We start from the raw sequence: 12,872 nt of genomic DNA on the forward strand, positions 1-12,872 counted from the left end.
TGACTTTCCGTTGTCTGCTTCTGAAATTTTATTGTTAAGCTTCTGGATTTCTAGTTGCTGTTTTTGTATGGTTTTCAATTTTCTTTGTCATTTTGTTCTTGTATTGTTTTCCTGAATTCTTCTGGCATTTTGTTTAATCTTTCCTTAGTTTTGTCTGTGTTTTCCTTGATTCATTTCAGGACCCTATGTGTAAGTCCTTTGAATTCCTTATCAGGTAGCTCTATCACCTTTTCTTCCTTAGGGAGGTTTTCTAGTTTTTTATTTTGGTCACTTGCTGGGGCCATTTTGCCCTGATTCTTTAGGTGGTTTTCTGTTGTCTCTTGTTTCCAGGACATTAAGAGTTTCTTGTATCTACTTTTTAATCATATAATTGTTTGCTGGGTCCTATTTTTGTTTTGTTTTGATGAATCCTGGCAGGCATGGCTGGAACGCTGCTCTGGTCACTGGACTGGCCATACTGGAATGCTGTCTATCTGTCTCCAGGAAAGTGGGTCAGCGGGTAGGTGTGGGACTTTGGGTCTCTGTTTACTAGTCTTGGAGGGTGGCTAAGGATGGGCTGGTTAGGTTCTGGTCTCCATCTGTCTTCAGTTCAATGGTGCAGGAGTGGAGAATGGTGCTCTCCGTGCAGGTAGAGCAGCCAGTGTGGGGGGTATGATGGTCAAGTGGGGGTGTGGTCATCACCTCTTGTTGGTTGGGGGGAAGCTGTGGGTGGTGGGGGGATGGTGGGTCACACTACCTCTGCCTCTTCCTTGGTAGGGGGAGCAAGGAAGGAACAGCAGGCAGATGTGTGCATATTCGTGCCGTATCCACCTATCGTGTGCACACTTGTGCTGCTTCTACCTCGAGCTGGGCAGAGGGGAGAAAGAAAAGGGCCTCAGGGGAATTGCATGCAGCCACACCACTTCTGCCTCATGCTGAGCACGGAGAGGGAGGAAGGAGCAGCGGAGGGTATGCATGCACAGTTGCAGCACCTCCACTTCTTACTAGGCAAAGGGTAGGAGGAAGGTGTGGTGGGTAGATGCACGTGCAGTGGCGCTGCCTCCTCTTCATGCCAGGTGGGGGCAGGGAGGAAGGGGCAGCAGGGGGGTGCATGTGCAATCACGTCTCCTCCGCCCCTTGCTGGGACAAGGGAAGTAGGAGGGAGCGATGGGTGGGCTCTCTTGCTGCCCTGCCTCCACTGTCCTCCACTGAGCCCTTGGTAGGGGTATAGGTTGCGGATAGGCATGCAAATGGGGGCATGCCTAGTCCTGCTCATCAGGTGTGCAAGGGGGGGTAGTGGATGGGGTTGGGTGGGGTGGGAGGAAGAGGAGAGGTCTTCTTGTAATCCGCTAGTCAGGCGAGGTGGTCAAGGTATGGGATCCTGTGCCATGGGATGAGAAGAATTGTGTCCCTCTGGCTACGATACATGGGTGCTGGGGCATCTCATGTCTGCTGCAGCCTGCGAGCGGGGCCTGTCCCCACTTGAATACGAGGAGGTGGGGCCACCGGAGACCAACTGGGTGGGAGACCTTGTGTTGATGCTCTGTGGGTCCAGTGCCTCATGCGTGCCACTTACCCTTGAGCTCAGGCGCCGCTGCTCCTGAGTATCTCTGGTTCTGGATCCTGGCTCCCTCCCTGCTTCTGCTTCTCTCTGTTTGTGTCTGTAGTGTTTCTCTGTCCCTTTTGGGGAAGTTGTGAAGTTGCCTTCCTGTTTTCTTCACCTGGGGCCTGTGCTGGCTTTGTCCTAAGATGGCCGCGTCAGGCTGAGATGGCTGGCTGAGTTCCTGTATTCTGTGTTATTCCTCATTTGCTGTGTTCATTCACTTTTTCCTTTCTGTCAGCGTTGGTTTAGTTCTTAGACCTTCTTTTTTGATGTTCAGGGTTCCCAGATTGTTATCTGCTTCTGTTTCACTTGTTTTTGGGGTCTTTGGTGCAGGGGTATGTTATGGTGCTTGTGATTAATCCACCATCTTGGTTCTGCTATAGACAGCTTTTTAACCCACTGAACTGACAGAAATTTAAGAAGGTGTCATGGATTGAGTTGTGTCCCCCAGAAATATCTGTCAACTTGGCTAGGTCATGGTTCCCAGGACTGTATGATTGTTTACCATTTTACCATCTGATGTGATTTCCCTATGTGTTGTAAATCCTATCACTGTAATGTAATGAAATGGATTAGTGGCAATTATATTGATGAGATCTATAAGATTAGATAATATCTTAAGCCAACCTCTTTTGAGATATAAAAGAGAGAAGCGAACAGAGAGACATGGGGACCTCATACCACCAACAAAGCAGTGCCAGGAGCAGAGTGCATCCTTTAGGCCTGAGGTTCCTGCGCTGAGATGCTCCCAGACCAAGGGAAGACTGATGCATCACAAGGACCTTCCTCCAGAGCCGACAGAGAGAAAGCCTTCTCCTGGAGCTGGCACCCTGAATTCGGACTTCTAGCCTCCTGGATTATGAAAAAAATAAACTTCTCTTTGTTAAAGCCGTCTACTTGTGGTATTTCTGTTATAGCAGCACTAGATGACCGAGACAGAGGGATAATATCCAGTGCTGATGAGAAGACAAGAAAACAGCTGCTCTCATTCACTGTTGGGAACCTGGCAGTATTATCAGAATTAAAAATCACATATCCTTTTATCCAGCTAACCTACCTTTGGGAGTCTAGCCCACAGAGCTGGAAGTACCAGGAACAGGCTTTTTTGTTTTAGGAATTTTCAAATACCCTAAAGTAGAATCATAAAATAAGTCCCATGTGTCCACCAACCAGCCTCAACAATGAACAGCATTTGGCCAATCTTGGCTTACCTCTCTTGTCTACTTAGGGTTTTCTCGTGGAGTTCTTTAAAGCCAGTTGCAGACATTTTATCATTTCTCCTCTACATACTTCAGTATATATCTGTAATAGATAAAGGCTTTAAAAAACAAAAGAAACATAGCCACAATTCCAAAAACAATTAGTACTAATTCCTCGGTATCATCTGGTACGTATTCAATTTTCTCATTATTATCTTTTTGCAGTTGGTTTATTTGAGTTGGTCCAAACAAGCACCAAACTGCATTTGGTTAACATAGTTAGGTCCCGTTTAGTGTGTTTTTAATACAGCGCTGCCTGTAGCGGTAAACACAAGGCAGTAAGTGGGACAATGGGATGGACATCCATAGAGAAGGGAACGATTTGGCCTGGGGATGGGATTAAAGGGAAGCTGGGTGGGAGGGAAATTGTTGATTTTTTCTTTGAGCACTTTATAGTGTTTCACTTGGTACAAAGTGCATGTATGTGTTCTTTTTATTCTTAGATAAAAAATCTTAATAAAGATAAAAAAAGATAATAAAATGATTGACATTGCTTTCATTTCTTATAGGGTCTTTAATTAGGCAGCTTTAAGCGCCTCTGGGGGTTAGGTTAGGGAGAATCCACTGGGTGTTTTTTTACAGAGGCCTATTATTAGGAGTGGCGTATCGACCGGTCAAGCGTGGGAGGCATGTGAAATGCATCAACAGTATATTGCTTCATTTTGGTTTGGGGTGATTTTTATATTGTACATGATTGTGATAAGACAATCCTGATGGATAAAAACTTTTTCAAATCTGTTGATGAAGTGCTGTTGCAATGATGTAGGATTAACGCATTGCCATCAGTGTGTAACGGGGTCTGTTTTCTTCTCTTCCCTCCCCTCTCCCCAGGCTTCAACCATGTTAAGAGCCTCCTTGGTGCCTGCGTAAGTAATTGCTCTTGTTGTTGTTGGTAGGTGCCAACCAGTCGACTTTCGACATAGTGACCCCATGTGACAGAGTAGAATTTCCTAGGGTTTTCTAGGCTGTAATCTTTATGGGAGTGGACCGCCAGGTCTTTCACCCGTGGATGTACTGGGTAGGTTTGAACCACCAGCCTTTTTCAGTTAGCAGCAAAGTGCTTAACCAGTGTGCTATCAGGGCTCCTTACCTTAGGGTTAGAATTGCCAATTGTTACATTTGCTAATGTTATTCTCAGTGGTATAAGAGGTAAGGTCACCTGCAGAGACTAAAGGGGGGGTAGTTGGAGGAGGAAGCTCAGAGGACACAGGAGAAGGTATGATGCAGTCTTCTAAGACAGTGGGAGAGTGCCTGGCCCGCGGACATGCAGGGTAGCTAAGCAACTTAGTTGATAATATTGCCACTATTGGCAAGTAAATGTGGCTCATATGATGTTTTTTCTTTCCTCTAAAGCAGATACCCAGCTACAGAACATTATCAATTTAGCTTTGTAATTGAAAAAAAATTTTTTTTTAATAATATTTATTCTCCTTAAAGTGCAAGTTTACAAATCAAGTCAGTCTCTCACACAAAAACCCATATACACCTTGGTACACACCCACTCCCAATTACTCGCCCCCTAATGAGACAGCCCGCTATCTCCCTCCACACTCTTTTCATGTCCATTTCGCCAGCTTCTAACCCCCTCCACCCTCTCATCTCCCGTTCAGGCAGGAGATGCCAACAAAGTCTCAAGTGTCCACCTGATCCAAGAAGCTCACTCCTCACCACCATCCCTCTCCAACCCATTGTCCAGTCCAATCCATGTCTGAAGAGTTGGCTTCGAGAATGGTTCCTGTCCTGGGCCAACAAAAGGTCTGGGGGCCATGACCACCGGGGTCCTTCTACTCTCAGTCAGACCATTAAGTCTGGTCTTGTGAGAATTTGTGGTCTGCATCCCACTGCTTTCCTGCTCCCTCAGGGGTTCTCTGTTGTGTTCCCTGTCAGGGCAGTCATCGGTTGTAGCTGGGCACCATCTAGTTCTTCTGGTCTCAGGATGATGTAGTCTCTGATTCATGTGGCCCTTTCTGTCTCTTGGGCTTGTAATTATCTTGTGTCCTTGGTGTTCTTCATTCTCCTTTGATCCAGGTGGGTTGAGACCAATTGATGCATCTTACATGGCTGCTTGCTAGTGTTTAAGACCCCAGATGCCATTCTTCAAAGTGGGATGCAGAATGTTTTCTTAATAGATTTTATTATGCCAGTTTTTTAATTGACTTAGATGTCCCCTGAAACCATGGTCCCCAGATCCCTGCCCCTGCTACGTTGGCCTTCGAAGCATTCAGTTTATTCTGGAAACTTCTTTGCTTTTGGTTTAGTCCAGTTGTGCTGACCTCCCCTGTATTGTGTGTTGCCTTTCCCTTCACCTAAAGTAGTTCTTATCTACTATCTAATTAGTGAATGCCCCCCACCCTGCCTCCCTCCCCCGTCTCGTAACCACAAAAGAATGTTTTCTTCTCACTTTAAACTATTTCTCAAGTTCTTATAATACTGGTCTTATACAATATTTGTCCTTTTGCAAATGACTAATTTCACTCAGCATAATGCCTTCCACCCCCATGTGTCTGTCGGTTTGTCGTACTGTGGGGGCTTGTGTGTTGCTGTGATGCTGCTACCTATGCCACCGATATTCAGATACCAGCAGGGTCACCCAGGGAGGACAGGTTTCAGCTGAGCTTCCAGACTAGGAAGAAGGACCCGGCAGTCTACTTCTGAAAAGCATTAGCTAGTGAAAACCTTATGAATAGCAGCGGGACATTGTCTGATATAGTGCTGGAAGATGAGCCCCCCAGGTTGGAAGGCACTCAAAAGATGACTGGGGAAGAGCTGCCTCCTCAAAGTAGAGTCGACCTTAATGACTCTAATGAGTAAAGCTTTCGGGAGCTTCATTTGCTGATGTGGCACAACTCAAAATGAGAAACAGCTGCAAACATCCATTAATAGTCGGAACCTGGAATGTACAAACTATGAATCTAGGAAAATTGGAAGTCGTCAAAAATGCAATGGAATGCATAAACATCGATATCCTAGGCATTAGTGAGCTGAAATGGACTGGTATTGACCATTTTGAATCAGACAATCATATAGTCTACTATGCTGGAATGACAACTCGAAGAGGAATGGTGTTGCATTCATCGTCAAAAAGAACGTTTCAAGATCTATCCTGAAGTACAACGCTGTCAGTGATAGGATAATATCCATACGATTACAAGGAAGACCAGTTAATACGACTGTTATTCAAATTTATGCACCAACCACTAGGGCCAAAGATGAAGAAATAGAAGATTTTTATCAGCTGCTGCAGTCTGAAATTGATCGAACATGCAATCAAGATGCATTGAGAATTACTGGCGATTGAAATGCAAAAGTTGGAAACAAAGAAGAAGGATCAGCAGTTGGAAAATACAGCCTTGGTGATACAAACAATGCCAGAGATTGAATAATAGAATTTTGCAAGACCAACAACTTCTTCATTGCAGATACCTTCTTTCACCAACATAAATGGCGACTATACACATGGACGTCGCCAGGTGGAACACACAGACATCAGATTGACTACATCTGTGAAAAGAGACGATGGAAAAGCTCAATATCGTCAGCCAGAACAAGGCCAGGGGCCGACTGTGGAACAGACCATCAATTGCTCATATGCAAGTTCAAGCTGAAACTGAAGAAAATCAGAGCAAGTCCACAAGAGCCAAAATATGACCTTGAGTATATCCCACCTGAATTTAGAGACCATCTGAAGAATAGTTTTGAAGCACTGAACACTAGTGACCAAAGACCAGACGAGTTGTGGAATGACATCAAGGACATCATCCATGAAGAAAGCAAGAGGTCACTGAAAAGACAGGAAAGAAAGAAAGACCAAGGTGGATGTCAGAGGAGACTCTGAAACTTGCTCTTGAGCGTCAAGCAGCTAAAGCAAAAGGAAGAATTCATGAAGTAGAAGAACTGAACAGAAGATTTCAAAGGGCCTCTCGAGAAGACAAAATAAAGTATTATAGTGACGTGCAAAGAGCTAGAGATGGAAAACCAAAAGGGAAGAACACACTCGGCGTTTCTCAAGCTGGAAGAACTGAAGAAAAAATTCAAGCCTCGAGTTGCAATAGTGAAGGATTCCATGGGGAAAATATTAAATGATGCAGGAAGCATCAAAAGAACATGGAAGGAATACACAGAGTCATTATACCAAGAAGAATTAGTTGATATTCAACCATTTCAAGAAGTGGCATATGATCAGGAACCGATGGTACCGAAGGAAGAAGTCCAAGCTGCTCTGAAGGCATTGGCGAAAAACGAGGCTCCAGGAATGGATGGAATATCAATTGAGATATTTCAACAAACAGATGCACCGCTGGAGGTGCTCACTCATCTATGCCAAGAAATATGGAAGACAGCTTCCTGGCCAACTGATTGGAAGAGAGCCATATTTATGCTTATTCCCAAGTAAGGTGATCCAACCGAATGTGGAAATTATAGAACAATATCATTAATATCACACGCAAGCAAAATTCTGCTGAAGCTCATTCAAAAACGGCTGTAGCAGTGTATCAACAGGGAACTGCCAGAAATTCGGGCTGGTTTCAGAAGAGGGCGTGGAACCAGGGATATCATTGCTGATGTCAGATGGATCCTGGCTGAAAGCAGAGAATACCAGAAGGTTGTTTACCTGTGTTTTATTGATTCTGCAAAGGCATTTGACTGTGTGGATCATAACAAACTATGGATAACACTGTGAAGAATGGGAATTCCAGAACATTTAATTGTGCTCATGAGGAACCTTTACATGGATCAAGAGGCAGTTGTTCGGACAGAACAAGGGGATACTGATTGGTTTAAAGTCAGGAAAGGTGTGCATCAGGGTTGTATTCTTTCACCATAGCTGTTTAATCTGTATGCTGAACAAATAATCTGAGAAGCTGGACTATATGAAGAAGAATGGGACATCAGGATTGGAGGAAGACTCATTAACGACCTGCATTATGCGGATGACACAACCTTGCTTGCTGAAAGTGAAGAGGACTTGAAGCACTTGCTAATGAAGATCAAAGACCACAGCCTTCAGTATGGATTGCACCTCAACATAAAGAAAACAAAAATCATCACAACTGGACCAAAAAGCAACATCCTGCTAAACGGAGAAAAGATTGAAGTTGTCAAGGATTTCATTTTACTTGGATCCACAATCAACAGCCGTGGAAGCAGCAGTCAAGAAATGAAAAGATGCATTGCACTGGGCAAATCTGCTGGAAAGGACCTCTTTAAGGTGTTGAAGAACAAAGATGTCACCCTGAAGACTAAGGTGCGTCTGACCCAAGCCATGGTATTTTCAATCACATCATATGCATGTGAAAGCTGGACAGTGAATAAGGAAGACCGAAGAAGAGTTGACACCTTTGAATTGTGGTGCTGGTGAAGAATATTGAAAATACCACAGACTGCCAAAAGAATGAACAAATCTGTTTTAGAAGAAGTACAGTCAGAATGCTCCTTAGAAGCAAGGATGCTGAGACTGCGTCTTACATACTTTGGACATGTTGTCAGGAGGGTTTAGTCCCTGAAGAAGGACATCATGCTTGGCAAAGTACAGGGTCAGTAGAAAAGAGGAAGACCGTCAATGAGGTGGATTGACACAGTGGCTTCAACAATGAGCTCAAGAATAACAATTGTAAGGATGGCGCAGGACCGGGCAGTGTTTCGTTCTGTCGTGCATAGGGTTGCTATGAGTCGGAACCGGCTCAACGGCACCTAACAACAACAACAACAATGCCTTCCAGGTTCCTCCATGTTCTGAAATGTTTCACAGATTCCTCACTGTTCTTTATCGATGCATAGTGTTCCATTGTGTGAATATACCATAATTTATTTATCCATTCATCCGTTGATGGGCACCCTGGTTGCTTCCATCTTTTTGCTGTTGTAAACAGTGCTGCAGTAAGCATGGGTGTGCATATATCTGTTCGTGTAAAGGCTCTTATTTCTCTAGGATATATTCCGAGGAGTGGGATTGCTGGATTGTACGGTAGTTCTATTTCTAGCTCTTTAAGGAAGTGCCAAATTGATTTCCAATGTGGTTGTACCGTTTTACATTCCCACCAGCAGTGTGTAAGTGTTCCAGTCTCCCCACAGCCTCTCCAACATTTATTATTTTGTGTTTTTTGGATTAATGCGAGCCTTGTTGGAGTGAGATGAAATCTCATTTTAGTTTTGATCTGCATTTCTCTAATGGCTGATGATCGTGAACATTTCCTCATGTATCTGTTAGCTACCTGAATGTCTTCTTTAGTGAAGTGTCTATTCATATCTTTTGCCCATTTTTTAATTGGGTTATTTGTCTTTTTGCAGTTGAGTTTTTGCAGTATCATGTAGATTTTAGAGATCAGGCACTGATGAGAAATGTCATAGCTAAAAACTTTTTCCCAGTCTGTAGGTAGTCTTTTTACTCTTTTGGTGAAGTCTTTGGATAAGCATACGTGTTTGATTTTTAGGAGCTCCCAGTTATCTGGTTTTTCTTCTACATTCTTTATAATGTTTTGTACATTGTTTATGCCATGTATTAGGGCTCCTAACGTTGTCCCTATTTTTTCTTCCATGATCTTTATCGTTTTAGATTTTATATTTAGCTCTTTGATCCATTTTGAGTTAGTTTTTGTGCATGGAGTGAGGTATGGGTCTTGTTTTATTTTTTTGCAGATGAATATCCAGTTATGCCAGCACCATTTGTTAAAAACACTGTCTTTTCCCCATTTAACTGTTTTGGGGCCTTTGTCAAATATCAACTGCTCATATGTGGATGGATTTATGTCTGGATTCTCAATTCTGTTCCATTGGTCCATGTATCTGTTGTTGTACCAGTATCAGAAAAAAAAATTTTTAATAGAACAAGAACCTGTTTAAATATTTTTAAAAGTTAAACTTTTCATTTTGAGATAATTTCAGAGTTGCAGAAATAGTACAGAGAGTTCCCATATACCCTTCACTCAGATTGCCCAGTGTTAACATTTTCTATAAGCTTAGTAGAGTTACCAAAATCAGAAACTTACCACTGACACAATGCTGTCATCTAGTCTACAGGCCTGATTCAGATTTTACATTGTTCCATTGTGCCCTTTTTCTGGCCCAGCATCCAGTCTAGGATCAGACATTGATTTAGTTGTCATGTCTTCTTAGTTTCCTTTCATTTGAAGCAGTTCCTTAATCTGTCTGCTCTTTCTCAACCTTGATACTTTTGAAGAATACTGGCCATTTATTTACAACTGGAATTTTAAAAGAAAGTATATTAGTTTTTAAACTCAAAATAGTATCTTACTTAGGGGAAAAAGGGTCAAAATAATCAATTTGCGTGTGTGTGTGTGTGTATGTGTGTGTTTTTACTGTGTGATGTATAAAATAGAAGCTGCCCCTCACCAGGAGTGTTTGCTAAGATCTCATTTGTTGCCCTCTGTTCTGACCCATTCCTCTGGGCCCTCTAGAATCTCATTTTGCCTTTTAAAAGCTAACATTAAATAAAAAAGCTCGTATTTTTTTTTATGTGAAAGTAATACTCATTTTAGAAAATTTGACTGCTATAGTAACATATGAAGAAGAACATTTGAATTACCCAAAATTTAACCTCCCAGAGATAACCACTATTATCTCTATTTCCAGCATACCCTTAAAAACAAAACCCTACGTAATTAGTCTTTTCATCAAACTCTTTGTAAATCCCAGTGTTTTTGTTTTACCTTTGTATTGGCTAAATTACATTTTGTTTTTTTTTTAATTTCAAAATAATTACAGACTCAAAAGAAGTTGCAAAAATAGTACATAGAGTTCCGTCAGTCTGTCTCCCAGCTTTCCCCAGTGGTGACCTGTTATATGGCTGTATAACAGTGTCAAAATGAGGACATGAACATTGATAAAGTGCTGCTAACTGGACAAGACATTCCGTTTTCATCAGTTTTTCCATGCACACCAGATTCCTTTTGCTCAACAAATAAGGACTCTGGGGTTTCTACCAGAACTAAGGCAAGAGTTTGAGTCAGTCCATGCTGTGTAGCTCTCTGAACAGAGATCCTTGTTAATTGAAACCGAGCTTCCCCTGGGGCCTTTGACTTGTAGTCCTTCTGCAGAGGGTCTGCAAGTTGTCCTACAGACATCTCCTGTCTGAAAGGGATGTTCCTTTGCTGCTTCCTGACCATGCCCTCCTCTTCCTCCCTGGATGGTCTAACCGTCCACCCACTGTTCATGGTTGTTTCCTGGCCCCTGATCTGCCCTTCACATTCCCCTAGTCCAGAACCTCAGGCTTGAGAGGGAAGGGCTTCAGGATTTTAGGTAGAACTCTTGGGGCCTGCAGATGCCCATAGACTTTGGGCTTGGCTCAGGGCTGTAAATAGAACGTTGATGGAAAGTTATGATGCCTCCGAGATGACTTCTTCCCATTGCATGGTGTCCTTGCATTGGGGAAGAAGTCACCTTGACGTGAGTCCAAAAAAACCAAAACCGAATACATTGCCGTCGAGTCGATTCCGACTCAGAGCGACCCTGTAGGACAGAGCAGAACTGCCCCGTAGGGTTTCCAAGGAGCGCCTGGTGGACTGGGACTGCTGACCTTTGGTTAGCAGCTGTAGCCCTTAACCACTAGGCCACCAGGGTTTCCAGTGTGGGTCTAGCAGGTTAGAGGGCCTTCTTATTTTAGAAAAAAATGTTATGGAAAACGCCAGTACATACAACTGAAAACGCAGAGCTGAGCTGGTTGACACTGGGATGGGGGGCCTGGATCCCAGCTCTGTGTGCAGCCCCAGAGTTAATGCCGGGAGCACAGAGAAAACAGGCCCTTGGCGCATCCTCTCAGGCAGCTCTGAATCAATGTCATGATACTCGGGAGAGCTAACCGATACGCCCTTTTCTTTCTCTCTGAACTTGCCTCACTGAGTAGGAAATTGAAGGATGTCCCATTACTGCCCTCCCTGGATTATGAAAAACTGAAGAAGGATTTAATTTTTGGAAGTGACCGCTTGAAAGCATTCTTGTTGCAGGCTCTGCGCTGGGTAGGTGCCTTTCCCTTGATGTTTAAAAAAAAAAAAAAAGACTGTGGTGATTTTCCAGGCTGGCTACCTTGCTTGTGTCTTTTAACCCATCTACTAAAAATCTTCCTTCCTGCTGCCTACTGATACCAAGAACTAGGTTAAAATAGAACATGTGAAACAGCTTCTGAAGAGAGACTTGGCCTCATTTTTAAAATCTCTGTATTAACAGCACAGTTGCCACTGGCTTTCACTCGGTAATGTGATATATGCCTTCTCAAGGCCCCAGGAGACAGACTCTATCATTGGGGGACTTTTCTGGTCATCCACCACACTCGCAACTTAGCAGTGGTCATGTGTTACGGAACATGTGGTTAAGGCCAGGCCACAGTTGTGAGCTTTGACCTCTGTAGAGACCTCGGTGGCCACACTAGCCCATAGCAAGGGCAAGAACTAACCAACAAGTCTTTAAAGGCAGTATGGCCTTGTATAGATTGTTACTTTTCTCCTTAACTCTTCAGATTGATCACCGTTGAAGCTACTCGTTCTCAAGCTTTGGGCAAGGACCCCAAAGAGCTTTTGTTTAAGTGAATTTCTTCTACCATTATTTACCATATTAAAATTAAAACTTCGAAAAATTAAAATATATATTCATTCAAAATGAACAATAAAAATCCATTACTTGGTAACATAAATAACGTTTCTCTAATGACGAAAGTTAAATTTTCCCCAAAAATTAGTAGAGGAGTGGCATTCTTTTACATTTTTGCAGATTCCTTTAACACCTGGCTTCATGGAGGACAGCTGGGTTCTCACATCTGCTTCTGTATTCAGTTTGTTGCAGTATCCTACTGCATATAGCCTCTGAGATATTGAGCAGGAAAAAGACATCACATCTTTGTATTGTTATGAAAATAATTTTGACCTTGTGGACACGCCAGAAGGGTTTTGGGGACCCCTCAGTGTTTCCTGCACTATACTTTGAGAACTGCTGGCTTGAGCCAACACTGCTTGGCTCCTTAACTCAACCCAAAAAACCAAACCCATTGCCATCGAGTCAATTCTGACTCATAGCGACCCTGC

The 12,872-nt window shown here is 43.2% G+C and overlaps 1 protein-coding gene across 4 annotated transcripts in view; it reads left to right on the forward strand.

The window, feature by feature from the left end:
• Positions 1–12,872, forward strand: part of ARMC9 (armadillo repeat containing 9) — a 190,278-nt gene that overhangs the window by 62,841 nt on the left and 114,565 nt on the right. For all 4 annotated transcript variants that reach the window (XM_049888433.1, XM_049888435.1, XM_049888434.1 and 1 more), the window contains exons 10-11: positions 3,673–3,707; positions 11,702–11,813. In XM_049888433.1, coding sequence (XP_049744390.1) covers positions 3,673–3,707; positions 11,702–11,813 — 147 coding nt within the window. The remainder of the gene's footprint in view (positions 1–3,672; positions 3,708–11,701; positions 11,814–12,872) is intronic.

Source organism: Elephas maximus, chromosome 6 (genome assembly GCF_024166365.1).
Source record: "Elephas maximus indicus isolate mEleMax1 chromosome 6, mEleMax1 primary haplotype, whole genome shotgun sequence".
NCBI lineage: Eukaryota > Metazoa > Chordata > Mammalia > Proboscidea > Elephantidae > Elephas > Elephas maximus.